Raw genomic sequence first — 27,547 nt, 5'->3', positions numbered from 1 at the left:
AATAACGTATGGTGAAGTAAAAGTTCCTATCTTTCCATATTAGCTTAACAGCTAATTATATAATGTATATTATAGAATAAGTAAATAAAAATATTTTATTTGTAATTCTTTCGGGAGTAATTAACACAGAAAATGAATTTTGATTAATATAAGATCGCAGGCGGAAATGGCCGCCATTTTGTAAATCATGATGTAGCAAAAATTTAACATAAATTATTTATCCCGTCTTTCAGTTCGCTTAGATTTTTCATTCAAACTGATATATACTATTTTTGGTTTTTTCGCTTGATTTTTCAAAAGATAAGGTTATTTATTGCTGATAAAACTATAGCTTGCAATAGAATAACGATAACATTTATGGAAAAGTTACAACGGATACTCGTACAGGGTTTGAAAATATGTAGTAATGGCAACTAAGTAGTGAACATATTAATGTTATAAAACATTATTACAGAAGATAGAAAGATGAATAAGATATACAATGCACTAATATATTTTTATCACATTTGCTCTGTTCTTAATTGGGATAATTGCCTTATGTGTTGTGTTGTTGAGCGTATAGTAGTGTGTATCATGATCTCTCAGTACTTGTCAGCAATTAAATTTTTTAGATGCAGTTCTAAATATCCATTGATCCTTACCATGCCTCACAGGCAAACTTACTGTAATTGAATGTTACCAAACATATAATGCTTGATTTCATTTGTAAAGAACACTCTTCTCCAGCACCGCTTTCTCCACTGCCTGATGATTTTTCTAAACTTTTGGTTTGGTTACTTCTTGTTAACAGTAGTTTTCAAGCAGCTCTGCATTCATTTAGACCATTCACGCTGTTATAGAAGTGACACTTACAGCTGTACCTACAGCATACTCATTGGCAAGAACTGTACTTGACTACTGTTTATCAGTTATGAAATATTTAAAATTTATTTTGGAGCATATCAATTTTGTTATTCACAGTATCAATTTCATGTACCTGCTTTATATCGTATATAAAGCTTTTCTTGAGACATGGAATAATAGAGACAATTTTTCACTTGTATTTTTCATTGCCAACAAAATTTAATTTCTATATACTTGCAGTGTAGCATTTCATTTTTTAGCATTGTGACTACACACTATTTCTACCAGACATAATTTGACTGCCTAGACTTTAAGAGGCATATACTAGGGTGGTACTTTCTGATTGGTTAGATGACAACCAATCACATCATAAATTGTTAACATGTGACTGCATTCTAGAGCAGTTCAAACTTGAAGGATAAAAGGAGTGTAATTCCCATAGTATTTGCAAGCTTATCTCCTCTTCCTTACTGTTTGTATAATTATTTTTACTATTGCATATGCACAAGAATTATAATAATAGTAAAAATGAAAGCAATGATAAAAAGCTTAAGTGTAATTCCCATAATATTTGGATTTTTATACCCTTTTCTTCACCATATTAATAATTATATCTAACACTGTGTATGCACAAATAGTAATGAACTACAAAAAAGTAGCAAAAAAAAAAAGCATGAGTATAAGCGAGTATTAAAGGCTTCTGATCAAAAGTAACTGATTCTTTAGGTCTGAATTAGAAATATATTTTTACAAAGAGGATTTATGGAAACTTGTTCTACAGGAATTATTTATACAAAAGTTGTATTTAAAGATGAAAAGTGCATCAAACATAGCACTGTAAATATATGGAAATTATACAAGTGAGGGATGGACTTATGGTATGCAATTTGAAACCAGTACTGCACAAAAATTCTACTTTTTATGAGAAATTTAGAAAAAAAATCTATATGATTGATAGCTCACTCACTGTTATTACTTTTGTAGTTAATTCAGGGCAACAGTATGATAAAGGATAAGTACTCAATTGTATTAGTATTTTATGCTAATTACAGTTTGCATGTTGAACATTATGATCATGAGCTATTATGTTTTGGATAATGCAATTATTTTTACACGTTTACTGCTGTATACACTTGGTTACTGTAGAAATATGTGGCTGCTCTTATGAAAATAAATAACAATATGCAATACAAATTTTGTTCCTGGATAGTATGTGTTATTTCTTAATTGCTTATGTTGTAAAAGTACAGAAAATGGCCATTGTTCCTTTCAAACTTTGCTTTTGTGACTTGAATAATGAAATTTAGAAATTAATCTATTTGCCATGTAAAAATGGGCAAATTTGCACATTTTCATTTACATAAGATCTGAATAAAACAACATATGAATTAAGATTTACATGCATTTATACTAAAGTTATACAAAAATGAACTAAAATGTTTAGAAGTGAGTATTTTTTTGAGATTTTCAATTGTAAGGAAAATCACTTTCATGTATCAGTCCCCAAATATAGTTTCCCATCATGTTTTCATTATACAATCCTTGGTAGCTGCATTCAAAGTCCAGTATATCTTCGTAGAAGTGCTTGCCTTGCTCCTCTGAGTATGCTCCCATGTTTTCCTTGAATTTATCAAAATGAGCATCAAGGATATGGACTTTCAGGGACATCCTGTAGCCCATTATGCCATAGTTCTTCACCAGAGCCTCAACCAGTTCCACATAATTTTCAGCCTTGTGATAGCCCAAGAAGCCCCAAACCACTGCGACAAAGCTGCCCCAAGCTTTTTATTCCTTCCTATTGAGCTACTTGGGAATTCTGTGATGCTTTCTCTGACTTGTGATTTACATACTTTCATCTAACAAATCCTGCTTCTTGAGCCTAGATGTCAAGAGCTTGGCATTTGACTTTGTTAGATCAAGATCACTGATCAAGTCATTGAGGTCTCCTTGGTTGGGGTAGTATGGGTTTCTCTCACCAGCTGCACCTCTGAAATTGTAATCTGGATCTTCAATGTCCACCTCCTCTTCTGATTTGCTGCTCTCTTCTAAGGATAGCTGCTTCCTCTCTGGTGGAGTGGGTACAGGGAGCTCAGGGCAGTATGGCACTGAAGCAATGGATGATGGAAGGTACAGATATTTGATAGCAGATGCATTCTTACCAGCCCAATATTTGGAAGGGTCCACCATACAGAAAGAGCAATTGCTTGAGTGGTCAGTGGGTTCACACCAAATTCTTGGAAGAGCAAACTTCATGGCTTTCTTTTCCCCTCTGTACTATCCTGCAAAAGAACAAAATAAAACTGTTATTATGAAGAATAAATTTATTTCATCCACAACTAGTGTGTAAGAGGTTCATGCAAAATATTTCATATGTGATATTTTTTCTATACTATTGGAAGTTAAAAAAAATATAAAAAATATTTAGATTTTAAAAGATCTAAAATTTGTATAATATAAAATCTTACTATTCAAGCAAGCAAAAGTTGTCCGTCTTACTTTCTAGAGTTTTTTTGCAGTGCTCGAAAGTAAAATGAGGTGCCCAGGGTTTGTCTTGATCCCAGACAGGCATGCCAAAATATGCCTTGTAGGTTTCACATATTTTAGTGGATGCTGTCACAGAGTATATTTTTGCTATTGTCTTGATAAATTGGTCACATACATAGTAGAATGCTTCTGGAGAATGTTTGTAGCTTCTTGCTGCCATCTCTGATAAAATCAGATAGGTCTTTGTGTTCACTTAGGTAGCTAGAACTAAACTAAAGTGGTGAGCCCCTGTATATATATATTACTATGGAAAGTTCTAGAAAATTCTAAAAGATTCTTGAAAATTCTTGTAAGTTTGAGAAAATTATCTTTCAGCTACTCAGCACTGAATCTACCTGGAATGTTCTGGAAAATGGGTAAATTTGAAAATTTCATTACCCAGGTCATAAAAGCAAAGTTTGAAGAGAAAAATAGCTATTTTCCATTTACTTAAAGCATAAGCAATTGGGAAATAACACTTTCTGCCCAGGAACAAGAAAAAGTAAAAATTTCGTTACAGAGTGTAATTAATAGAAGAATTGTCAAATGTTTTATCAAATCAGATTATCGAGTAAGCTAGTGTTTTCATAATAATGCTACTTCATTTTTATTATTGAGTCTTTTGCATTTTTTCTAAAGTGGCAGTGCATTATTTAAATTTTTCAGAGCATATTTGTGAAAGTATATTAATGTAAACTGTTAATTCATTCAATAATATTTTGTCAATCAATATTTTATTGTGGTAGTGTGTAAATCATTTATTTGTAAATACATTTCACATAGTTCTCTGCTGTCTGGTGATATTACAAATGTATATTATCAGTGTTGTTTTTCTTATTATTTACGTACCTTAGACACTGATTTTCTGTGTCCCACTGTAGTATTATTTGATGAACATTATGAAAACTGTACCAAAATTATAATGAAAAGTAAAGTTTTCATATGTTATCAATAGAATTTTCACACTTTTATTATCTTATTTTAATTATCCTATTGCCTTAATAAAATATGATCTTGAATATGTTTCAACATTGTTTCACTCCTAAAAAGAGATAACAAGTGTTGTACAGTTTTCATGCTGGTTATTTAATTGAAATTATTACACCATATATATAACTGAACTTGTAGTACCATCATAACCATAATTTTCCATGTACACTTATCTATTAAAACATTTTATTGTAAACTTTATGGTTACCATAACATTCATGTAAAATATGTGAGTTATTCTATAATAAAAAGTTCCCACTATTTTAAATCCAATGACCATTATTCAATAGGTGTTGAGAAAATTTGAAATTTATTTGTGATAATTATAATTTCTTATTGAGTTAGAACATTACTAGGTAGGAGATAAACTAGTCTTAAGACATACAGGCATAGATGTATGAATATATCATATACTGTAGCCTTTTCATATGGACATATCATTGTTCTGCAGAGGCTTTTTGAATGATATTTTATTAAGAAACTACCAATTCTTGTTAGCCAAATTGGCTAATAGTTCTAATTTAATTACTTCATTTCTCAACTTAAAAAAACCCTGTAAAATATATATTTTCGTTTTCAAAATTGTGTTCTAACCAGGCAGTTTATGGGGGTTGTTATTTTTAGATAAATGACCCAAAGTATTTTCATTTATGTCCAGATGTCGCTGTTAATATATATAATATTTGTATTGGCATGAAAATATGACAGTTTGTTTTGTTTGTTTGTTTTGGAATTTCGCACAAAGCTACTCGAGGGCTATCTGTGCTAGCCGCCCCTAATTTAGCAGTGTAAGACTAGAGGGAAGGCAGCTAGTCATCACCACCCACCGCCAACTCTTGGGCTACTCTTGTACCAACGAATAGTGGGATTGACCGTCACATTATAACGCCCCCACGGCTGGGAGGGCGAGCATGTTTAGTGCGACGCGGGCGCGAACCCGCGACCCTCGGATTACGAGTCGCACGCCTTATGCGCTCGAAAATATGACAGATATTGTACTTTTGATATTTTTAACTGTTGTTTTGCAGATATACCAATTTTAAAGTAATTTTACAATGTTAATTACCTTCAGTTATAAACTAAACTGATATGTGATTTCTTGTATCTTTCAATATAATGATATTAATGTAACTGGTGATTCATCTCAATAAATGTATATTTATATAAAGTAGTTATATGAACTAGAAGAAATAATCGTATTGGTAGTGAAATTTTTTATCGTTATTTCTGAATTCTCAAACTGGTTTAGCTCAGTCAACATCACCCATTGCCAGTGGTGGCCAATTCGTACCCATTTCAGAGAATCGAATAGAAAATTTATATTTTGAAATAAAATGCAGAAATATATCCTTAAAAAATTAAATAATATTTCAACAGTATAGTTGCGTACAAAAAATCATAATCCTTAATATAAATATGAGGATTGAATAAAACCTGAAGTCTTGAAGAAGGCTGATTGTGCAGTAATAAATAAGGCAGTGTTGTACAATATTGGATGCATTTTGGATTAAATAGCTGAAAAACGTACACTTCAAATTTCTTTTAAATATATTTTTCCCCGCATTTTTCAATATGACAATGTCCATAACATTTCATTTCATAGCAATGCACATGAATACCTACGTTATGATTCATATATCCTGTCAATGTTTTAAACCCCATTGTTTGTTTTAGGAAAATGATATTATCGTGGCTGTCTCCCAATCATGTATTCACTTGCCTCTTTTTTTTCTTCGTTAATTGTTATAGGCAATTACTAAATAGTTTTGAGTGAAGGCTAGCACTTGTGTCAAATAAAAGTAGAAGGCTTCATTTCACAAAAGCGTATTGTAGTGTACGCAAAATCGTTTACCTTGAGCTAATATTTAAAAGAAGATTACTAACAAGTTAGATAAAAATACTTCTTATTTCGAAGTTTTATAAATTAATTGTTACGATATTTTAAATAAAGGAACTCTTGCTAATGTCTTCTGCTAGGAGACCGATTTTATCATTCACTAGTCTGGATGTACAGCTGTACGTTGAAAGAAAGCATCGTAAGGTATCATGCGCCGAACTTTATTACAACAACTACTGCTACGCATTTCACTTCCAAAGAGCAAAGTTCGGGGTGAAATAAAATAATCCTGTATGCATGTTTGAGGAATCTTGTCAAGATAAGAGGAATTTGATAGGAATAAAAATTAAACAAGTTTCAGTAAACTATTAAATTAGGCTTGCATTTCGACTATTCCAAATCGTGAGGAAACACTGTTTGAAGCACCCCTGTGGCACTGCGGTATGTCTGCGGTTTCGATACCAGTGGTTGGCAGAGCACAGATAGCCAATTGTATAGATTTGTGCTTGCTTAATTCCAAAAAAATACTGTTTGAAATTTTTCCTACAATTATAACTACAAAATATATATGTATAACTTGTAGATTACAGATTCTAACGAAGAAATTAAAGTAGGTATTAGATCCAACCTTGTGTTGAAATACTTGCCACGCAGTCTGACGTTTGATGCTTTTTATAATCCAACCAAAGTGTATTTTCCCTAAATCAGTCGCTATCGGCTGACGGGCAAAAATGTGTATAGTAGCGGACATGTCCATTTTGATAAGCGTTGCTGATAGACTCTTGATGACAGATGCTTTTTTATAGATGCTATTGTATATAGATTTTGATGACAGATGACATTATTTATATTTCCTAATGTCTAAGCAGCTGATGAAATAGCAAAAATCCTGTTAGATGTACAACTCTTAACTTACCTTTTCAAAATTCTTCCTATTGTTTTCATCCTAGTAATGATCTTTCTATATTTTTACATTGATATGACTTAGGCATTCAACTATAAATAGTCCTTGTGATATGCAGTTCCGGTTGACAGCTCCAACTGGCAGAGCTATGTGGTCGTCAACAGTTGCTTATCTTGAAAAAAAAATTCAGTTCGATGTCGGATGAGATACCAAAAGTATATAATTTTATGTCAGTCTCCTGGCATCATCTAGGTTCTCCAGAAAACAGGGCGCTCCTCACTACTTACAGGAACTCTGCTTCCACCCACTCACCAACCCCCTGTCAAACAAGTGATCATACAGTTTAAGCAAAATAATGCTGAGAACACCTGTAACACTAAATACCAAAACAATGATTGCAGCACTACTAACAGATCTTGAAACAAATTAACATGTTAGTTTCGTCTTCAATTGTGCCAACTATTGAAATCCATGGCACTAAAAACAACAAATCAGTGACGACTTCTATATTAACAAAAACGTTCAAGCAAACAGCCGAAAATATTAATCTGGAAATTCTCCAGAATTATTCAATTATTTCTCTAACTCCTTAAACTACAAAAAATCAAACTAAAGCTACCATTTAGGAGATGTAATGTTGAAGCAACCAGTGACATATTTGTAGCATACGAAGACATCACAAGAATTTTCAACATTACCATTGCAAACATGATTCTGGGACAGAAAAATTACATAATAAAAATGGACAGCTATGAATTTGTATATAATGGAATACACAAGGAAAAACAAATAAAAGTATGGACTTAAAAGTTAGCAACATTTGATATTTATCCTAAGTCATACTAATTAATGGTCTTCTTGAAAACACCTAATGAGTAAACGATATTTATGTATAAGAATATCGCAATTCTTTTAAATAGAGTACGTACCAGGGCCATCTTCTTTCTATAAAACGTAGCTAGTCCATATATCCTGAAAACGTGGAATAGTAAGCACCGAAAGCTTTGTTACACACATACACACACACACATTTACATTTTTCTGTCTGAAGTTTAATGTAACAGCTTTTTTTTTTGTTTTTTTGTTGCACTTCGCCAAAAGATACATGAGGGCTGTCTGCGATAACCGTCCCTAATTTCGCAGTGTAACACTAGACGGAAGGCAACTGGTCATCACCACCCACCGCCAACTCTCGGGCTTCTTTTACTAACGATTAGTGGGGTTGAACGTAAAATTATAACGCTCCCACAGCTGAAAGGGCGAACATGTTTGTTGTGACATGGATTCGAACCTGCGACACTCAAATTACGATTGAAGCATGCCAGGTCGCTCTTTTCTTAATTATAGATCTTATTTAAAAGTACTCTTTTAACACACGGTATTTGTTCCTTATTTTAATTTATCTCGTGACGTCGCAACTCAATTCTTCTATCATGTATTGTCTTTTACGTTTAACCATATGAAAGTTACATCCAATGTAGCAACAAATACTTTTTTTATTACAAATCCACATCAAATTCAAAGACAATTATATTGAGTAAACCGATATTCGGACTTTCACCAGTGGCAGAAATCTACACGAAAACATTTTATTGAAATATTTTCAGAAGTACTGATACATTGAATATTTCTGTAAAAGACATGAGGACGATATATTTGTCCTGTAGCTTCGTTTAGAAAAATTTGTTATCACTTTTCTTTCTCACCTTGATTTACAACTTTAAGTTCAGAAAGAGAGAGAAAAACAAAACGACTCATTTCTTTATTGTATACATTGATCGACGTTAATTAAATAACTTGCACTACTAAGAATATTATAATAGATCATGGCTATCAATTGAACATGATCGTTGATTAAGAAAGTGATAAAATAAACTAAACTCGAATTTGCAGTGAAAACCTATACTGGACAGGTATTTCCACTTCTACTTCCGTCACCAACCTTGTACTGGAACATGGATTGTAAAGTGCCTTCTCACAAAACAGCCACGTTAATATTTTTACACTGCTGATTAAAATACTGAAAGCCAACACATTAAACAAACCCTAAAAGTGAGTTGCTTGTCGACTACTGTTATTTTTTAATCCGTCATATAGAGATGACCCATAACCACTAGCAATAGTAAAGCAACTGTTACTGTTTAACTTTGTTAGCAGCAGTAGTGAGGTCTGAAGCCACACCCCAAACCATTTCTTAGCAGCACCCTCATTTGCGAAGTTCTAACAAAAACAAACAATTGTGATGAAGTGAGAATATTTTGTAGTACCATTAGCCTGATAATATAAAAAAACGATTTGAAGTTGGCGAAGTCCTATAAGTTTGTTCGAAGTCAGTGTCTGTTCCATGTGAAAAATGGCTGAAGAAACTGAAACTATAGTAATGTCATTCCACTACCTGCCTTACATGAAACTATAGTAATGTTATTCCACTACCTGTGTAAATCGATCCTTTATTATGATGAAGGGTCTGTGGAGAGTTTGTTTGATCTTAGTTTGACATCTTTGTCCTTGTATAAAATTATTATAGTAGAAATTGCAATGTTGGGTGTTAGTGCATGTTCGACTATGGAGGAAATAGACAAATTTTCGTAGTAGCAGCAACGTTTTGTATTTTAAAAGCTATGCGCTGAAGAATACAGAATAGAATACCAATGTAAATTTCGGTTATTTGCAGTGAATTACAAAAAGCACATTACAAAATGCCTAACACAGAATTACTAATGAAGGATAAACCTGACAACGCGTTTTTTTCCCGAAATTTATAATTCTTGTGTTTAGAAATAAGAGAAAAATATATTTCGTAAGTCATAATTTATTCTGATTATTTTTACTTTGTTGTGATGTTCATGGCATTAATTTTTATCATTTAAAACAGTGTGTGACGTTTCTCGATGAAGTTTTATTCTTAACCTGTAAGTAAGGACTGGTTAATATTTAGTTTGTGTGTCAAAATTAGATCGATTTTCATTTCCGTCATTTAAACTCTTAAGTCATCATAAAGCTGCCTGGCATGGCCGAGCGCGTAAGGCGTGCGACTCGTAATCCGAGGGTCGCGGGCTCGCGCCCGCGTCGCGCTAAACATGCTCGCCCTCCCAGCCGTGGGGGTGTATAATGTGACGGTCAATCCCACTATTCGTTGGTAAAAGAGTAGCCCAAGAGTTGGCGGTGGGTGGTGATGACTAGCTGCCTTCCCTCTAGTCTTACACTGCTAAATTAGGGACGGCTAGCACAGATAGCCCTCGAGTAGCTTTGTGCGAAATTCCAAAACAAACAAACAATCATAAAGCTTTTTGAATATGTCAGGTGTGTTTTTATATATTTCTGATCTGTGCTGCGTTCTGTGTTCTACTAGCCCATATTTCGTGCTTTTTCTGGACTGTTACGTTATATTATGTTGTTTTATCTTATGGTGCTTTTTTAGCCCAGACGAACGTCAGAATAGTTGTACCACAAAAAGGGTTCCTGTCAAGAGGATGGTTTCTTGTTTGAATAGCTTACTAATGCTCTTTTCTGTGTTCTTCCTCGAAATGTCGAGCGTGGTTAAATATTACATCTAAAGGTATTTTCTTATATATATACATTCCTGTGTAAATAAATACAGACTATAAAGCTATTCCGACTGCTGCTGGTTAATTTATTTTTAACTAAAATGTTTCTTCATTATAACAGAACAATAACGTTGTGTTATATCGAGCGTTTGACTTCAATAACTCGTTATTTGCGTTCAGTATTGTTCGTCAGTTTTATAGCTTATAATGTTTAGCCTCCTAACACAGGATAATCTAGACAATAAATACGTTGTGAGTCTGATTCAGTTATCTTGTTTGAAGAAAATGGGACATCCACTGCTCATGCGCTGTATATCTGAAACGAACAACTCAGCTAGATAATATTTTATTGAACATCTTAATATGGGTACATTAACCTTTCTCCGGTTTATATCTTGTCACCTAGTGGTTTTAAAAAGAGACAGACATTCCATATGCTCACGATAACCTATTTCAAAATTAGGGAATATCAATTATATTTACCAAATATTTGAACCAGTTAGAATTTTTAGATACAATTTTTTTGTTATTGTTGCTTGTGTTAAAATGTGTGTAAATAAAATTATTCCACTTCCCAACCACCGAACACAATGAAACATTCTGGAGTTTTGGGTGTGCTAAGCCTCAAAATAAATTTAGAAACTGTTCCAGCATATTTTCCCTTATAACTTACTGCACATTGCCTCCCAAGAACTCAGCGGTAAGTTCCTAGTTTCTTTATACCCGTGGTAGACATAGCACAGATAGCGCAGTGTCTCTTTTGTGCTTAACAACAAATAAATATGTAATGCGCTGTCTGTGCTGTGCCCACCATGAGTATCGAAACTCGGGTATTAGAATTGCACGTCTTTAGACTTACCGCTGAGCTACAGAGAGTCCCATCCTTCTGAAGCCAATGAAATATATACCGCTGTTTGTTTATTTTTAATTTCATGCAAAAGTACACTGTGGCTGTCTGAGCTAGTTTGTTTTGAATTTAGTGCAAAATTACACAAGGGTTGCCTCGTGCTATCCGTCTCTAATTTAGCAGTGAAAGACTAAGAGGAAAGGCAGCTAATCATCACCACCCACCGCCAACTCTTGGAATACTCTTTTATCAACGAGTTGTGAGATAAAAATGGTCACTTTATAACGCCCTTACAGCTGAAAGGGCGAGCATGTTTGGTGGAACAGAAATTCGAACCCGTGATCCTCAGATTGCTAGTCCATCCCCGTAATCACGTGGTCATATCAGGTCCGCCGTTGCACGCATGAATACTTTTTGCTAGTACTAGTAATGTTAAGGGGTGTAACAGATTTTGTGGTCGTATGTGATTGTCAGTTTTGCCTTTCTTCTTTCTTTTTTCCCCGGTATTATGTTGTTGTTACTAATTGTTGTCGAACTACGGGTTAGGTTGGGTGGCTAGCGAAAAATACACTCGAGCCTTCGTGCTTGTTTTCTCTCTGATTTTATTATTCAACAAAATGGTTAGTACGAGATTTAAATTTCCGAAGCTACTCATAAATCATTTTGATATATCGTGTAAAGATCTGTATTTTATTAAATGTGTATGATTATCAAACATAAACAAAATTACGGCTTTGGTGTTTAGTTAAGCAGTGTTGCAATAGAATTTTGTAATGTTGTTGTGAATACCATTAGTGTTGATACAATCATTTAATCTACGGATTAGCCAGCTGATACAGTTGTATTAAAATACTCGCGGAATACCTTTATGGAAAGAAAAAAATAAGTATAGATGGCAGCACCGACAAAAGCAAAACCTACCAATAATTACTTTTTGGTCAGCCAAGTGGTCAGCTGCCACCAAGAATGTGAACATGAGCGCCAAGTGTTTGTGACTTTTGGTCTGAAAAAATGAATTCTGTATTTTGGACCCGTAAGTTCGTTATAGGAATGATAATCAATTTCTATTGTTCAATTAAGATCAGATGAATAATTGGCGAAGGGCGCTGTTGACTGGGTTTCTTTCTTTTGGATTTTCATTTTATAATTAAAGTATAGGCTTTGTTCAGTTCGGAGCGAATCTCGAGTAAATGATACATCATCTTGAGTAATAAATTCAAGTCACACAATTATGTTTCAGAAGTATTCGATGCTTGTATATTTATATTGTAGGAACCTTGTATCAAGTACGAATGAACATTCGTTAATGTTCTGACTGCTTTACACTAATTCTAGAAATCTATTATGGTAGTTTAATATATAGTATAATAGCGTTTTAGATGGTGAAGAGTCCAAGTTGTAATGAAACATCAGACAGGTTTAAAACATGATTTCTACAGAAATATTATAGAAATATATGTGGGGCGACCATAGGGAATTCAGTTAAATGTACAAGGAGAAAAAATAAAGTGGGTGGATACAAAGAAAGGCAGAGATGTTCATTATGCGAGCCGATATGCAAAGTTACAAACAGTGGCCCAGTAAATAAAGACAAATATAATTATAATAATGAATAGTAAGAATAAAGGAGGTATTGATAACAATGTAGTAACTTTAGAAAAGTAATAGTTAAAAAGACGAAGGATATGAAGAGAAATTTAATTAATTAAAGCCGACAAAGAAAACGAGTGGGTAATACCAATTTTGGGAGGAAGAAGAACTGAAAGGTTTTGGTTTGAATTTCGCACAAAGCTATCTGCGCTAGCCTTCTCTATTTTAATAATGAAAGACTAAAAGACAAGTTATTACCATCTGCTTCCAACTCTTGGGATACTCTGTTACCAAGGAATAGTGGAGTTGACCATAATATTATAACCCCTCTCCACCCCATGACTGACAAGGCGAGCATGTTTGGTGGGAGAGAGATTCAGACCCACGATTCTCAGAATTTGAGTCAGGTTTCCTAACCATTCGGTTATCCATTTTGAATTTGAAGGAAAAAATCACCTTTTTATGGTAAAGTTAGTGCACTGTAAGAGAAAAAGAGATAATTAAAGACATGCCAGTGAGAAAGAGTAAACTCTAAAGAACAAAAATAGAAATAAATTGCAATAAAAAAGGAAGTTAGGGAGCTAGAATTAAAAGGTGAATAAGTCGTAAGAAAAAAGACTGTACGAGTATATATTTATGTGATTTGTTTGTTTGTTTTTTTGGGAATTTCGCACAAAGCTACTCGAGGGCTATCTGTGCTAGCCGTCCCTAATTTAGCAGTATAAGACTAGAGGGAAGGCAGCTAGTCATCACCACCCACCGCCAACTCTTGGGCTACTCTTTTACCAACGAAAAGTGGGATTGACCGTCACATTATAACGCCCCCACGGCTGGGAGGGCGAGCGTGTTTGGCGCGGCTCGGGCGCGAATCCGCGACCCTCAGATTACGAAGTGCACACCTTAACGCGCTAGGCCATGCCAGGCCCTGATAAAGAGACGGAGAAAGTAAAAAGGGAAATGTTAGGATGAAACAGACGTGTTTAGAAAGCACATGGAGTGTAGTAATGAGAGAGATAAAGGAAGGTTAAGTAAGTTCAAATTAAAAAACAATTGCAGAAGAATATTGCAAAAAACAAATGACATGAAAATGTTACGAAAATTGAATAGAACATGACTAGACCGGTGGTAGACTTGTGGTTACAGAACTGTGGTGCGGATTAAAACATTCAAAGTTTTCTCTGCTGAACATACCACATACTCTCATTCTTGTGGTTGTAGATATTGTTAAATGGATCTATTCCTTCTGGTCGGTAGTTCAAAATTAGGTATGGTTACACTCGAATCCTAAGGAACTTTTATCTGGAAGTTGATCCATGAGCCTTCATTCGCTTCTATAAGGTGCTTTTCATATTGAAAAGGTCCGAAATGGCAAGGTGTTTAAGGCGCTCGGCTCGTAATCTGAGGGTCTCGAGTTTAAATCCCCGTCACACCAAAGATACTCGTCGTTTCGGCTGTGAGAGCGTTGTAATGTGACAGTCAATTCCACTATTCATTGGTAAAAGAGTAGCCCAAGAGTTGGCGGTGAGTGGTGGTGACTAGCTGCCTTTTCTCTAGTCTTACACTGCTAAATTAAAGAGGGTTATTGCGGTAGCCCTCGTGTAGCTTTGTGCGAACTTCAAAAACAAATAATAATGTTGAAAATACCAATACCGGTAAAATATGAAGTGTATTTACAAGATTTGAAAACTTATTTGTTTTTTTTTTTTCTGTAGGTGATGGGTTTTTCATAACTCGTTTAAATTAGTAACACACAAAGTCAGTATATTACAAATAGTATAATCATTTATATACAACATTATTATTATACATAGAAACCAAACACATGCATACGTTTGTGTCTTATTAATATTTTATTGCTTCCTACACCAATGCATTAAGAATTCGCAACTTGCTGTGAAGAGCAGCTTTTTGACAGCAATATCATAAAAAAAGGAATAAAATAAATTTTGATTACGTTAAGTACAGCTGATAAAAAAGGAAATTCTGATTTAGAAGACGGCGTGGGTTTAACTTGATTGGACATAATACATTGGACTATATATACTTTACTTTATTTCGAAATGCTGTGAATATTTCTCTCCCTCCCTCTCCGGTTCTAAAGCGCAGGTGTCAACAGCCTGAAGGCCAGACCTTCTAACCTTGAATTCGAGCGCCCTCTATGGTTTGTAGAGATTGATTGTCCAGTGCGACGATGCATAACGCTATCAGAGAGAGGGAGAGAAAATGTATGTTTGTATGTGAGTGAATGTAAGTCTAGCGAGGCATACTGGTCGCCGTTGCGCAATCACGAAAACCCACTGTCAGTTTGAAAATGAAAGCAAGAGTTTTACCCTTACATAAACGCTATTATATCATTGTTACTGGTAGTGTTGCACCAGGAGATTAGTAATGGTGTTAGAGAAAGTAGTCTAGACAGCGCACTACAAATACACAAAGCTCTTGTTAGTTAAAAAAGAAAGAAAGAAAAGAAATTAAGCGTAGAGGGAAGATAAATTATATTTTTACATATATATTTTTCTCTACAAGTGGGTTTTCTCGACATCACAGAAATTATATTTTTGTTGGGTGATAATTGGATACACACTTTGATATTATTGTTCCAATACATCAGCAATGTAATGTTGAGGCAAATACGAGTTCCAGTGAATTTTTATCGAAGTGTTGTCATTTTCACTCGTCTGCAACATAGTAATGGTGTAATCTTGTTTTTTTATTAAATTTTGATAAGTGTGGTTTTTGATAAGAGTAACCTTCCACGCACGAAGAACAGTACTAGCGAGTGCTAAATCGATTTTTTGCGCAATGCATGAACAGATATGTAAACGTAAAAAAAGATGAAATACAACGATTTATATCAGTTGGACATGCAGTTCATATGTTGAAGTCTTTGGTTTTCAAATTAATAAATATGTATGGTAGTTAGATTTATTTACCTACTTAAAAATACGTGCCTAAAGTTACAAAATATTTATTCTGGTGTCTACGGGATGTTAGAGGTAAGTTGAGAGGAAAGTCGAGACGAGATGGTTTTAGCATTGAAACACCAAGTTTTAATAACACTTATTAGTGTTAAAGTATATTATACATGCTAGGTTAACAAGTACGTTGTCCAAACTGATTATTTACAAGAAAGTGTTGTTTTTTTTTTCTAACGTTTCTCGACTTGACATTATTAAACAATTTTCCTGACACTAAACAACCTCTGGTAATTTACTAAGTTACTTGTTCTAAATTAGATTGTTGCTTTTTATATTCGAATCATTTTTCCATATTTTGTAATTCTGATATATATTTAAATAATTTGTACTGTTTAGCAAACAAGACATGCTTACAGTAATTACTTTATAAAGTATAACAGGTCCACCTAATACGTGTATTATATACTTAAAACTCTTGTGACGACAGCTGTGAAACAGTTATATAATTTCTTGGTTTGAAATAAATTATAACTTACAAGGCATAGCCAGTCAAAAAAGTAATAAACTAACTTATAGTCTCCCCCCAAAAAGAGACTGAGAGAGAACACAAAGTTCTTCTGTCAATCAACAGATATAAAGATTTGCTCTTCTGTTACCGCCCCTCCCCGCGGCACAGCGGCATGTCTGCAGACACACAACGCTAGAAACCAGGTTTTGATACCCACGGTTCGCAGAACACAGATAGCCTATTGTATAGCTCTGTGCTTAAATATAAAACAATTTTTTCTGTTATTATGTTTGTGACTACTAACTATCTTGATTACTGATATATTTTAGATAGCAGTTTAAGAGAGCACGTAATTCACCCCAACATTCTATGTTGAAAGTACCATTACACCTATACAATACTGATTACCAGATGACTGTATGTGTGGAGGTTGTGCTTCTGCTAAAAATGTCGCTCTTAAATATCAATCCATTTAAATCATAGAATGTTTCATCTTTATTCTTTAAACAAAGTTCAGCTTTGTAAACTGACAAAAGTTTGTGTTTACTCATACGCCATACTTTGCTTTCAAAATTGTGAAAAGTGGTAATCGCACTTTACTTTAATACACCTTTTGTTACTGGATGCGAGAGGTCATGATTTGTGCCCCGTTAATGTAGAAGAAAAATTATGATCTGCGTGTTCGGGTCGTAAGTGTGTTATACAAGTGACAGTAAAATCCTCCTATTCGAATAAAATAGTCCAAGATATTCGGTGATATTGATTAGCTGTCCCCACTCTAACGTGTCAATTAAAAATTAATGACGGCCCATGTATAATTTCGCGTGAATAATCGATGTTAGGTATTACCATTTATCTCGGACTAATCTTCGATTTATTTTGTTACGTACGTTAGGTATTACAATTTCAAATAGCCAGTTTTAATTTTAGAAATTAATTGAATTTCGATATATATCAAATTTATTATATTTGCTAAAAAGATTGATGCACAGTATTTTCTTTCTTAACATAAATTTATTTTAATATATAAACAACAAGACAATTTATAATAACGGTTTTTACAAGTAGTTATTACAAATATTGTTTTATATGCAACTTTGTAAAGTTTCTTTACAAACTATACTGAGTCTAGAACTGAATATTTTATCGATGGTGCAGGTCCACGACGATCAAATTAATTCTGAGCTGATATTGTTACACCTCGCTTAAACTAGCTAGCTTAGTTGGTTGGCCTTACACCGTTCATAAGTTGACTCTTTGCCGACGAACTTCCAGCAAAAACCATCCTCTGCAAGTTCATAACGTTTCATATATATATTTTCTGTTATATACAAGATACTTAATGTCTATGTAGAAATAGTAATTAATTAATTGTCTGAAATTGAACGGTGTACAAAGTTCGAAATTTATAAACGTTCCTAGTCAAATACTGTAGTTTTCCGATTAATGATTTTATTTGTTTGGAATTAAGCACAAAGCTACACAATGGACTGTTTGCGCTCTGCCCATCACGGGTATCGAAACTCTGTTTTAGCGGTGTAAGTCTTTAGACATACCGGTGTGCCAACGAGAGGGGATAATTAACCACAATTACAGCTTTCAAGGCTTATAGTATAGTGACTGTAGTTAGCCAACAGTATATTATTACTGTCTGTCGACTAGCTTTTATACCAACTAGGCGAGATTCTCCAAGGTTAAGCAATATTAGAAAACTCGTTAGTGGTTTCGTAAACCATATATTGTTGATTCTTGCTTTCGAGAATCTTCTACAAATTTAGAGAACAGGTGGGACTTGTGCAATACACATTCGACAATATAGTCACATGCATCAAAATGAAACAAACGCAGATATTAAAATAAATGTAAAACGGTAAATCCGTCACACTGAAACGACCCATCCTTTATTACAGCACGTTAATTCACTGTGAAATATGATGTAAGAAAATAGCATTTAACTACTTGATTTATGTCAACTGAAACAAACAATATCAGGGTTAAACGCTTTATACTCACCATATATATTTGTAATAAGCAACAGGTTATTTGTAGTACAGGATAATTTGTGAGACATAGCCGGAGTATAGTCTAACAGAAACGTACTGTGACGCATGGTGGGTGATGATGACTAGCTGCTTTCCCTCTGGTCTTACACTGCTAAATTAGGGAAGGATAGCGCAGATAGTTCTCGTGTAACTTTCCGCGAAATTCAAAAACAAACTGAAATGGTCTATAAATAGGTCTTTTGACCACTCAGTGGTAAATTTACGAGCTTGTACGCTGTAAATAAGGGTTCGATACCCGTACAGGTTGAAATTAATTTTTAAATAGAATATTAAGGGCGGCTATGCACAGATAACTATATGTGTAAATTTGTGCAATTTTTTAAACAAACAGTTAAAGCATAAAATGGTCACTAAGCACCTAATGTCGGATTGTTAGACTAAAGAGAGTGCACTATTTAACAGCATCCATCGCCAATTCTTGTCTGACAACTATAGAATTTTGTCATCAATCTTAAAATGCACTCAGGGATCTTCTATAATGTGGAACGTGTTTTTGCGATAATAGAGCATGAACTATAAATCCTCAGATTTATAGACCAGATGTCCCAACCACTAGGCCGTTTTATGAACACAAAAAGTTGGAGTCGAAATTAAGTCACAGAAAAATAACCGATGTCTTAAAAGTAGGTGTGTCTTTTCTAAAGGAGATTTGAAATGAATGTATGTTTATAGGATTTCTTGTAGTTTTGTGCTAATAAAGGAAATTAGGCTTTCAGCATGTTTATAACGAAATAAAGATAACATTTTAAATTTATATGTGTTTATAGGAAACTGGAATAAGTATTACTTGAAAGAAGACATTGTACAGTATAGCATGCTTGTTTGTTATTAATCACAAAGCTACACAGTGGGAAAAGTGCGTTATACCCACCGCGGGTATCGAAACCCAGTTTGTAACGTTATAAGCTTTCAGAATTACTGCTGAGTCACTGAGGGTGAATGTTTAATTTTGATAACGTCAAACTTCTAAATGCTTTGGATAGTTAAATAACTTTGATTTCGATCACAGATATTTTAACCTATGCTTTAAGGCAGTAGTTCCCAACCAGGGGTGCGAGATAACATTTGTTTTGGCCATCTTTACCTTTATTCTTAAATAAATAATTACTGTGAGGGGTGCAAGAACATATTAAAATTTTTTAGGGGTGCGGGGCATAAAAAGTTGGGAACCACTGCTTTAAGGTTAAAAAACTATCCTTGTTTTTAATATCATTATATTCAGTGTCTATTATCTGTAATATTTGTTGGTTACATGTACACATTTAGAGTACGTTTAAATATTTGTTTTTTTTTCTACTTTGCATAAAGGTAAAATTTGATTCGCAAAAAAAAAACATTTTACCTTTTTACTTTTTAATACAAACACAAAATTTGTAATGCTTGTAAAAACCTTGATAAGCTTACCATTAAACCACTGGGAGGAGGAAGTTAAATAGAAAATACATTTTGTGATAGCATACTTCCTTCTGTAGAAAAATTATGTGATAGACGATAGTTTCCTTCTGACAAAAGGTTATTGACCGATAAAATGGGCCCGGCATGACCAGATGGTTAGGGCACTCGACTCGTTATCTGAGAGTCACGGGTTCGAATCTCAGTCACACCAAACATGCTCGCCCTTTCAATTGTGAGGGCATTATAATGTGACGGTCAATCCCACTATTCGTTGATAAAAGAGTAGCCCAAGAGTTGGCGGTGGGTGGTGATGACTGTTTTCCCTCTAGTCTTACACTGCTAAATTAGGGACGGCTAGTGCAGATAGCCCTCGAGCAGCTTTGCGCAAAATTCAAAACAAACCAAACCTATAAAATGCTTTTATACTTCATCATTATTAAAAATAGTGATTAATAAATAAAAAAAAAAATGCACTTAACCTTATCCGTTGGACCAGAACTTATATACAATATGATCCAGTGGTCCGTTTACAACCCGCTTTTGTCTTTTCATGCGTTATTTCACTAAAGGTAATTAATTTCATTGCGTTTGTTTTTAAACAACTGAGACTGAATACAATACATTTTTGACAAATGATTTTTATTTTGGATGCAGTGAATACTCAGATTCGTTAGTTAGCGGGAGGATATTTTCCGCTGGATGCAACTGTTTTTTTGTCATTTTTCTGAGTGCAAGAAAAGTCGTTGTCGAAGATTTTTTTTTCGAAGGTCGGGTGGGTATTGAAATCAATTTATTCGACGTGGTGCAGTAAATTCATGTATGTGTATTGTGCATACTACCGACATTTAAAAAAGTATATGAACCAAATGACAAATACATACCCATGTTTTCTCAAAATTGCTAGTTTGTGTATTAAAACTTTAAAATAATATACAGAACAATGTTTCGACCTTCTTATGTCATCTTCAGGTTAACAAAACATGTTACTATTTTATTTTAATTAAAGATTTGATCACAGCCATCTTGGGAATGCATTTTTACCTCAACTGGGTTTCTCGTCGTCATGAAATATATACCCAGTACCCGGCATCGCTCGGATGAATATGGTTTTGATTAAATTTACCATATTCATCGTGATTTTATTTTGTCAACAAATCAAAGTTATTTCTTTACGTAACTAAATATTTTGATTAAAGTCAATAAAAATATCAATGCGAGAGAAAAGTTTGCTAAAGCTAACTTTAAGCAGGGCTAAACCAGGTACATTGCTGCTATGCTTGCACATGCTTTGCATGACATTTTAAGCTTCCAAAAGGAATTGTTTACCTTTTGTTGTCCTGATTTCAGCGGTGTGGCCAAGTGTCGTTTGCAGAGTGTTCTGACTTTTATGTCTTAGTTTTTTCATTTAATAAAGAATAGATTTGCTACGTTTTTGTTGCAATACAGTATAAATGAGTTTTTGCCTTTTCTAAACGTTTGTGTAAAGCACCGTGTAGCTTATTCTTGCGAGTACGTGCAAGCAAAGTAAAATGTATGGCTGAAGCAAGCCTATTTAATTGAGGGAGTGTGCTTGCATGTTCGAGTGAAAGCACAAGCTTTTGGCAGTTAAAGGGACTTAGAGTATAGGCATATATGTATGGAAGAAAGAGATAGGGAGGGAAAGCGCACGAATGGAGACTTTTCCAACTTTTTAAATGATTTTACCACATAATTGATCGTGGATGGAATGATTAGGAGAAATAATATGAGATTTTAAGAATTCTAAAAAAGAATTTTCCTTTTTAACCAGTGCAAAAACAGGTACATTGCTCCTACTTCTCGTACGTGCCTTGCATGATATTTTAAGTTTCCAAAACAAAATTATCTACCAATTTGGAATGTAATTTTGAAAATAAGAGTATGTGTATTTTCTAATAGTAAAGCCACATCGGACTGTCTGCTAAGTCCACCTAGGGAAATCGAACCCCTGATTTTAGCATTGTATATCCGCAAACTTACCGCTGTACCAGCGGGGAACTGAAAATAAGCATTTTGATATATAAGTATATTTGTTTCTATGATTAGACGTTCAGAAAAGAGAGGGCGTGACAGACAGACATTTGGATATTATAAATATATAAAACTGGTACAGTCTATTAACATTTAACCTCATGCACACATACTGAAGTAAATTGAAGATGAAAAAATGGATTACTGAAGCTATAACACAAACGTTTATAGAATGTGTGATTTCGTTTAGTAATAGGTTTTAATTTTCTGTTGTTATTGCTATTGAGTTTAAATATTAAGACGGGATACGAACAGTGTCTCACCAGAATTCAGAAAAAAAAAAGGACAATGTGTCACCCAGATATTTTCTATATAGTTTTGTTTTTGAAGACGTCTTGAAAGTTTATTTCCAGTTTTCGATTTATTTGTTCCCAAGTGAGAATCTAATGAGGTAGGTAATTATAGCGTGTATTTTTCAAGATGATAAATTACCCCTTGTTGCAAAACAGTTAGAACTTTATTGCATAAAATTGGCGTATCATTGGAAAAACAAAGTTCTATTTCAATAAAATTGTTGTCAAACACATTTTAGTCAAATACGAGAGACCAGACCGGCATGGCCAGGTGGTTAAGACAATCGACTCATAATCCCCATCACACATAACATGCTCACCTTTTCAGCCGTGGGGGCGTTATAACGTGACGCTCAGTCCCACTATTCATTCGTAAAATAATAGGCCAAGAGTTGGCGGTGGGTAGTGATGACTAGCTGCCTTCCCTCTAGCCTTACACTGCTAAATTAGGGATGGCTAGTGCAGATAGCTCTCGAGCAGCTTTGCGCAAAATTCAAAACAAACCAAACCTATAAAATGCTTTTATACTTCATCGTTATTAAAAATAGTCATTAATAAATAAAAAAAAATGTGCAGTCGACCTTATAATAGTATCAAAGGATTATCGCTTTGAGTATCCACTGGTATATCTAATAGCTTTTATTTAGCAAGAAGGAGTCATTAAGTAAAGTATTAAGCAGGGTTAATATTCATATCTTACGGATCTGGTGTAGAAACAGTTTGAAGCGTATAATTATAGGTGTGAAACAATCCGTAAACGTTCAGCTAAAAAAAGCAGAAGATTCTTGTGCATATGACAACAACAACAAAACTGCTGTATAAATTTTGACTCATTTCTTAGTTCATGGTTTGTTAATAATGAAAGTTGAATTTTTTGAACTTACGTCTTTCGTTAATAAGTATATATCGTTAATAAAAAACGCTTGTACCATCTATAACGGTGAAAAATGTTAAGTGAATATTTAGTGTATTGTTAAAAAGTTTCAAATTGAATGTACGATTACTTCTCGTAGGTTTTTGTTATCTTCGCGCTAATATATAATGAATGGGTATTGTATATCATGATTTATTTTTTAGGTGTTTGCATCAACCAAGAACAGGGTGTTTACTGATCCACATGGCTGAATTTCTCAGTTTCTAGTCCTGTTTATTTCGTAAGGTTAGTAGAAGTACTGGTCACTGAAGGGAAAGTACTATAGAGGAATGCTTAGAAATTCTATGGAAATAACCTACAAACTTTCACACTTAAATAGATATATTCTTACGTCAGTTATTGTTATTTCTACAACGTCACGTGAGCTAGTTTTCAAACCATGACTGTCATAAGTTCTTGTTTCGTGTGATGCCTCTATGCTACCAGCACTGCATGTAATATTCTAATTACGAGCGCCAGGTGTTTGAGCAAAAATATAATGTTGCATTGTAATCAAAAAAGTTAACACGTATCATGGTTTTCGACGAAAAATCATTAACACAAGTGAATGTATTTAGTCTGACTGTATCTCTTCAAACAAAGATCCTTACAGGAAACAGATGCTGTCCATGTGACTTCAGTCGCGAGTCAGGCATATCTACGAGACAGAAAATTATTCAAATATAAAAGAAAAATTGATGTGTATGAAAACTTGTAGTAGTTGTAGCTTAGGTTGGAATAAGCTGTGATAATTTAATATGTAAATAAAGCTGTGAAGCAGTTTTTGAGACTCGTGATACTATGAAGTACTAAGCTTGTAAGAAATTATGTTTGAGAACACAAAAACGGCAATAACTTATAAAAATCCTGATAAAGCATAGCTGTCGAGTGAGCTGTAGCAGTGTTAGGGCATTATAAGATTATTTTACTTTGTACATTTTTCTAATTTGTTTGACAATTCATGTTTCTGGAAAGCTATTAAGTAGTACTACATACAACGGAAAAAATAGAGCTTTATAAAGAAGGTTAATTATAAAGAAAAAGTCATATGAATATGTTTATGATCGACAGTATTCAACTACGAAGTTATTACCAGATGTCGCTAAATGACTGTAATAAACATATTATGTAAGAATATTCGAAGAATGTTATCACCAGATGTTGTTAAATTCTTTGTAACTATTAACACTATGGAAGAAACTAAAATATATTTATAGAAAAAATTGGTTTAAGAAAAGAAAAAAAAATCACCCCGTCTTACACAAGCAGTATGTGGATATCCTTACTGATTGTTGCTTGCCCTACATCCAGTGAAACTGATTTAACAAGCAGATTTAACGTAGTGCAGAGGAGCTTTATTATTTTGTGTTTATAACCGATAAATTTATTTTATATTAGAACACCACATATAAAGAAAACATTTCTTTTGACGTAGATAAACAATGTTAAGACTAAAAGCGACGCACAGGGGATTGAATTAAACAATTATTTTCATCATATGTATTGTTTTCACATATTCTGATATCTGAATGTAATTTTCTATGTATCATAACGTACGAAGTGTTGAAACAGTCGTGTGAAACTTATTTGACTACTTTATCAATACAACAAATAAAACGAAAGAAAAAAAAAAACCCCGACTAGGTTATACAAATTAGGACACCTATCAAGAATGAGCATAGAGCTAAGCTCGTCAGTCAGGAAGTATAGTTTGATATTCGCAGTGCTTTACCGTCGCTAGAGGAGAAAGTAGGACAGGTAGGTGTTAGCCTTAGGCTGTTGTCCAAAATTTATTGTTGGTTGGCTAGTGTGTTAAAACTTCGGGACGACAAGATCTTTCTGTATTGTTCATGTGTATACCACTACATTGCAGTGTGATGTGAGCTATCGGCCTTGTGGTTCATTTCAGATGCCCGTTATCTTTGGGTGATATAAGATGTATATCCAGTTCAAAATGAATCACGTGTTAAACCTTATCGTACATTCCAAATACTTCACGTGTTTTAAACGAGTAATGAAAACAACTATCTGTGTCGTCCATTTTGTTTCGCACTTTACACAGAGAAACCACACAAATGTCACAGAATGGAGAAACCTAGTTTGAGTCCTTTAAATCAATGATATTTCGTTTACAATGGTGTTTCTTTTAACAACATCAGCGTTGTAGGAATTTAGTCGACCTTGCTTACTTCCTTTAATTATTTACTACGTAACTTTAATAATACTTGAAATGAACATTGCTTGTTTATATTCTCACAACAGATAAGAATGTTGATTTCGTTATCGTGCGAGTAGATTATTGGAAATAAAAAACATACTGTAATCGTTCACCTTGGAACGTAACATTCATATAGTGATATGACTGAATTTCCTTCAGCAGGACATGGGATCACGCTGAATTGTTGCAAGGTAAATGATATGAGCATATTGTATATGCTTGATCTCAATTTTATGATCGAAGACGTATTTTAAGGATGTAGGCGGATGGTATATTGAAGTATTGTTATCGGAACTTATGGCAAACAGTTGTTTGCATGTTTTGCCTACATAACCTCTGAGTATTATATATACCTATATTTGATTAGCACATCTTCATTTCTCACTATTTATTAGGCCCCTTAGTGGCTCAGCGGTATGTCTGCGGACTTACAACGCTAAAAACCGGTTTTCGATACCCGTGGTGGGCAGAGCACAGATAGCCCATTGTGTAGCTTTGTGCTTAATTCAAAACAACAACAACACTATTTATTGGATTTGTTGAGTAATTAAGAATACCGAAAGCGTTCTCATATGTATGAAAACTGTATTTTTACTTAGCAGTACCAGTTTTATGACTTAAAGTAACTTCGGTACTAAATTATACCGGAGTTACTATGAAAACATTTCGATGCTACAGTTTAGTGTTATAGTCTTTTGAAATATAATTCTTCTTATGAAAGGAGGTTTTTAGAGGGATTTGTGATTAGTTTCTGTCAATTTGTGTGGCAGTAATACCATTATAATGTGGTTTGGTTCTGACATTTTTTTTCTCTGAACTTGGTTCTCTGTTACGAGGTTTAGTATCATTAAGTATCCTAAGTTATGAAACAAAGTACAAAACACTCAGCGCCTTATCGCATTCGTGTGTTGAACTTTGAAATTGTAACTCGCTATCTGGTTAGGGTGCTTGACTAGTAGTCTGTGGGTCGCGTGTTGGAGTCCCTGTGACACCAAACAAGCTGGCGTTATAATTTTGCAATTAATCTTACTATTCATTGGTAAAATAGTAGCCCTAGAATTGGCGATGCGTGGTGATGACTAGCTGACTTCCTCTAGTCTTACACTACTAAATTATGGATGGCTGACGCAAATGGTCCTCATGTAACTTTGTGCGAAATTGCAACAAACAAACAAACACAATTTATAAAACGAGTGCATAAGCCTCTTTTTCTGTCATCGATAATATTCTGTGTAAGAGTTTCCAAAGTCCCTAAATTTGTCCCTAAAGCGGAGATTTATATTTGTTTTCTATGAAAACACAGTAACGTGTTTGGCTGCCCGTTTTAGAAAAGTTTGTTCTCAAATGTCAAGGATAATAACAAAAAGAATAAAGTAACTGTTATTATACATTTCAAGAATTCATTAACATATTGTGATGCCTTAATAAAATTAACTAATTTAGAGCAATCTTTATGGGAGAAACAAATAACGAATTCTTCCCATTGTTGAAAGAAAACCTTGTTTGTAGTTTTGTGAATAGAAAAATATAAGAAATACTGAAACGCCGCATAACTTGTGCCATGTACCGAAACTCTATATATAGCAGTAAGTTAAAGCTTTATATTTATCGCCTGATATTAATATCTTCATTGAAGTAAGTGGCAGTCTATTTGTCGTATATATAAAAAAATTGTATGTATAAGACCATTGATTCGTGTGAAGGAACTATTGTTTGTGATCTATATAGGCTGGTACTTTGCATGTAGTTCTGGCAAGAAATTGTCCCATTATGGAACTTATGATAACTTACCGCGAAATCTTTATAATTTCATTTACTTTACCTGTTTTAGTAACTGTGAATCACTGCGCAACGTTAAAAACAATTTTGCACTTAATGGTCGTAATTAATTTGTAATTCATGGATAGTAGATTTTAAAGTGGGAAATTCGGTATTACCTGAAATTTCGCTTAAACTGTGTTTGCCACTTGCATGACTGTCATGTTTTATAAAAATAAAAATCAGAAGTAAAATATTCAACACAAAAATTCGATAAATAACTGTTTAGAGATTGCAATTTATCTCATGACTGTAAACTTTTACAGATGCATGCTGAAACGGCATAATGA

At 33.9% G+C, this 27,547-nt stretch overlaps 1 protein-coding gene across 6 annotated transcripts in view; it reads left to right on the top strand.

The window, feature by feature from the left end:
- The window catches only part of LOC143253199 (uncharacterized), a 48,490-nt gene that overhangs the window by 3,374 nt on the left and 17,569 nt on the right, over positions 1 to 27,547 (top strand). For 2 of the 6 annotated variants that reach the window (XM_076506654.1, XM_076506653.1), the window contains exon 1: positions 16,055 to 16,078. The exons of 2 other annotated variants lie outside the window; for them this stretch is intronic. In XM_076506654.1, the coding sequence (XP_076362769.1) occupies positions 16,070 to 16,078 (9 nt within the window). In that variant the 5' untranslated portion in view covers positions 16,055 to 16,069. Of the gene's footprint in view, positions 1 to 16,054; positions 16,079 to 25,564; positions 25,631 to 27,547 lie in introns of those variants that run through there. 2 more of the 6 variants (XM_076506656.1, XM_076506655.1) reach the window with 1 other exon arrangement.

Source organism: Tachypleus tridentatus, chromosome 6, assembly GCF_004210375.1.
Source record: "Tachypleus tridentatus isolate NWPU-2018 chromosome 6, ASM421037v1, whole genome shotgun sequence".
Lineage (NCBI taxonomy): Eukaryota > Metazoa > Arthropoda > Merostomata > Xiphosura > Limulidae > Tachypleus > Tachypleus tridentatus.
The sequence above is the reverse complement of the archived record's forward strand: the minus strand, read 5'-3'. Positions and strand labels throughout refer to the sequence as shown.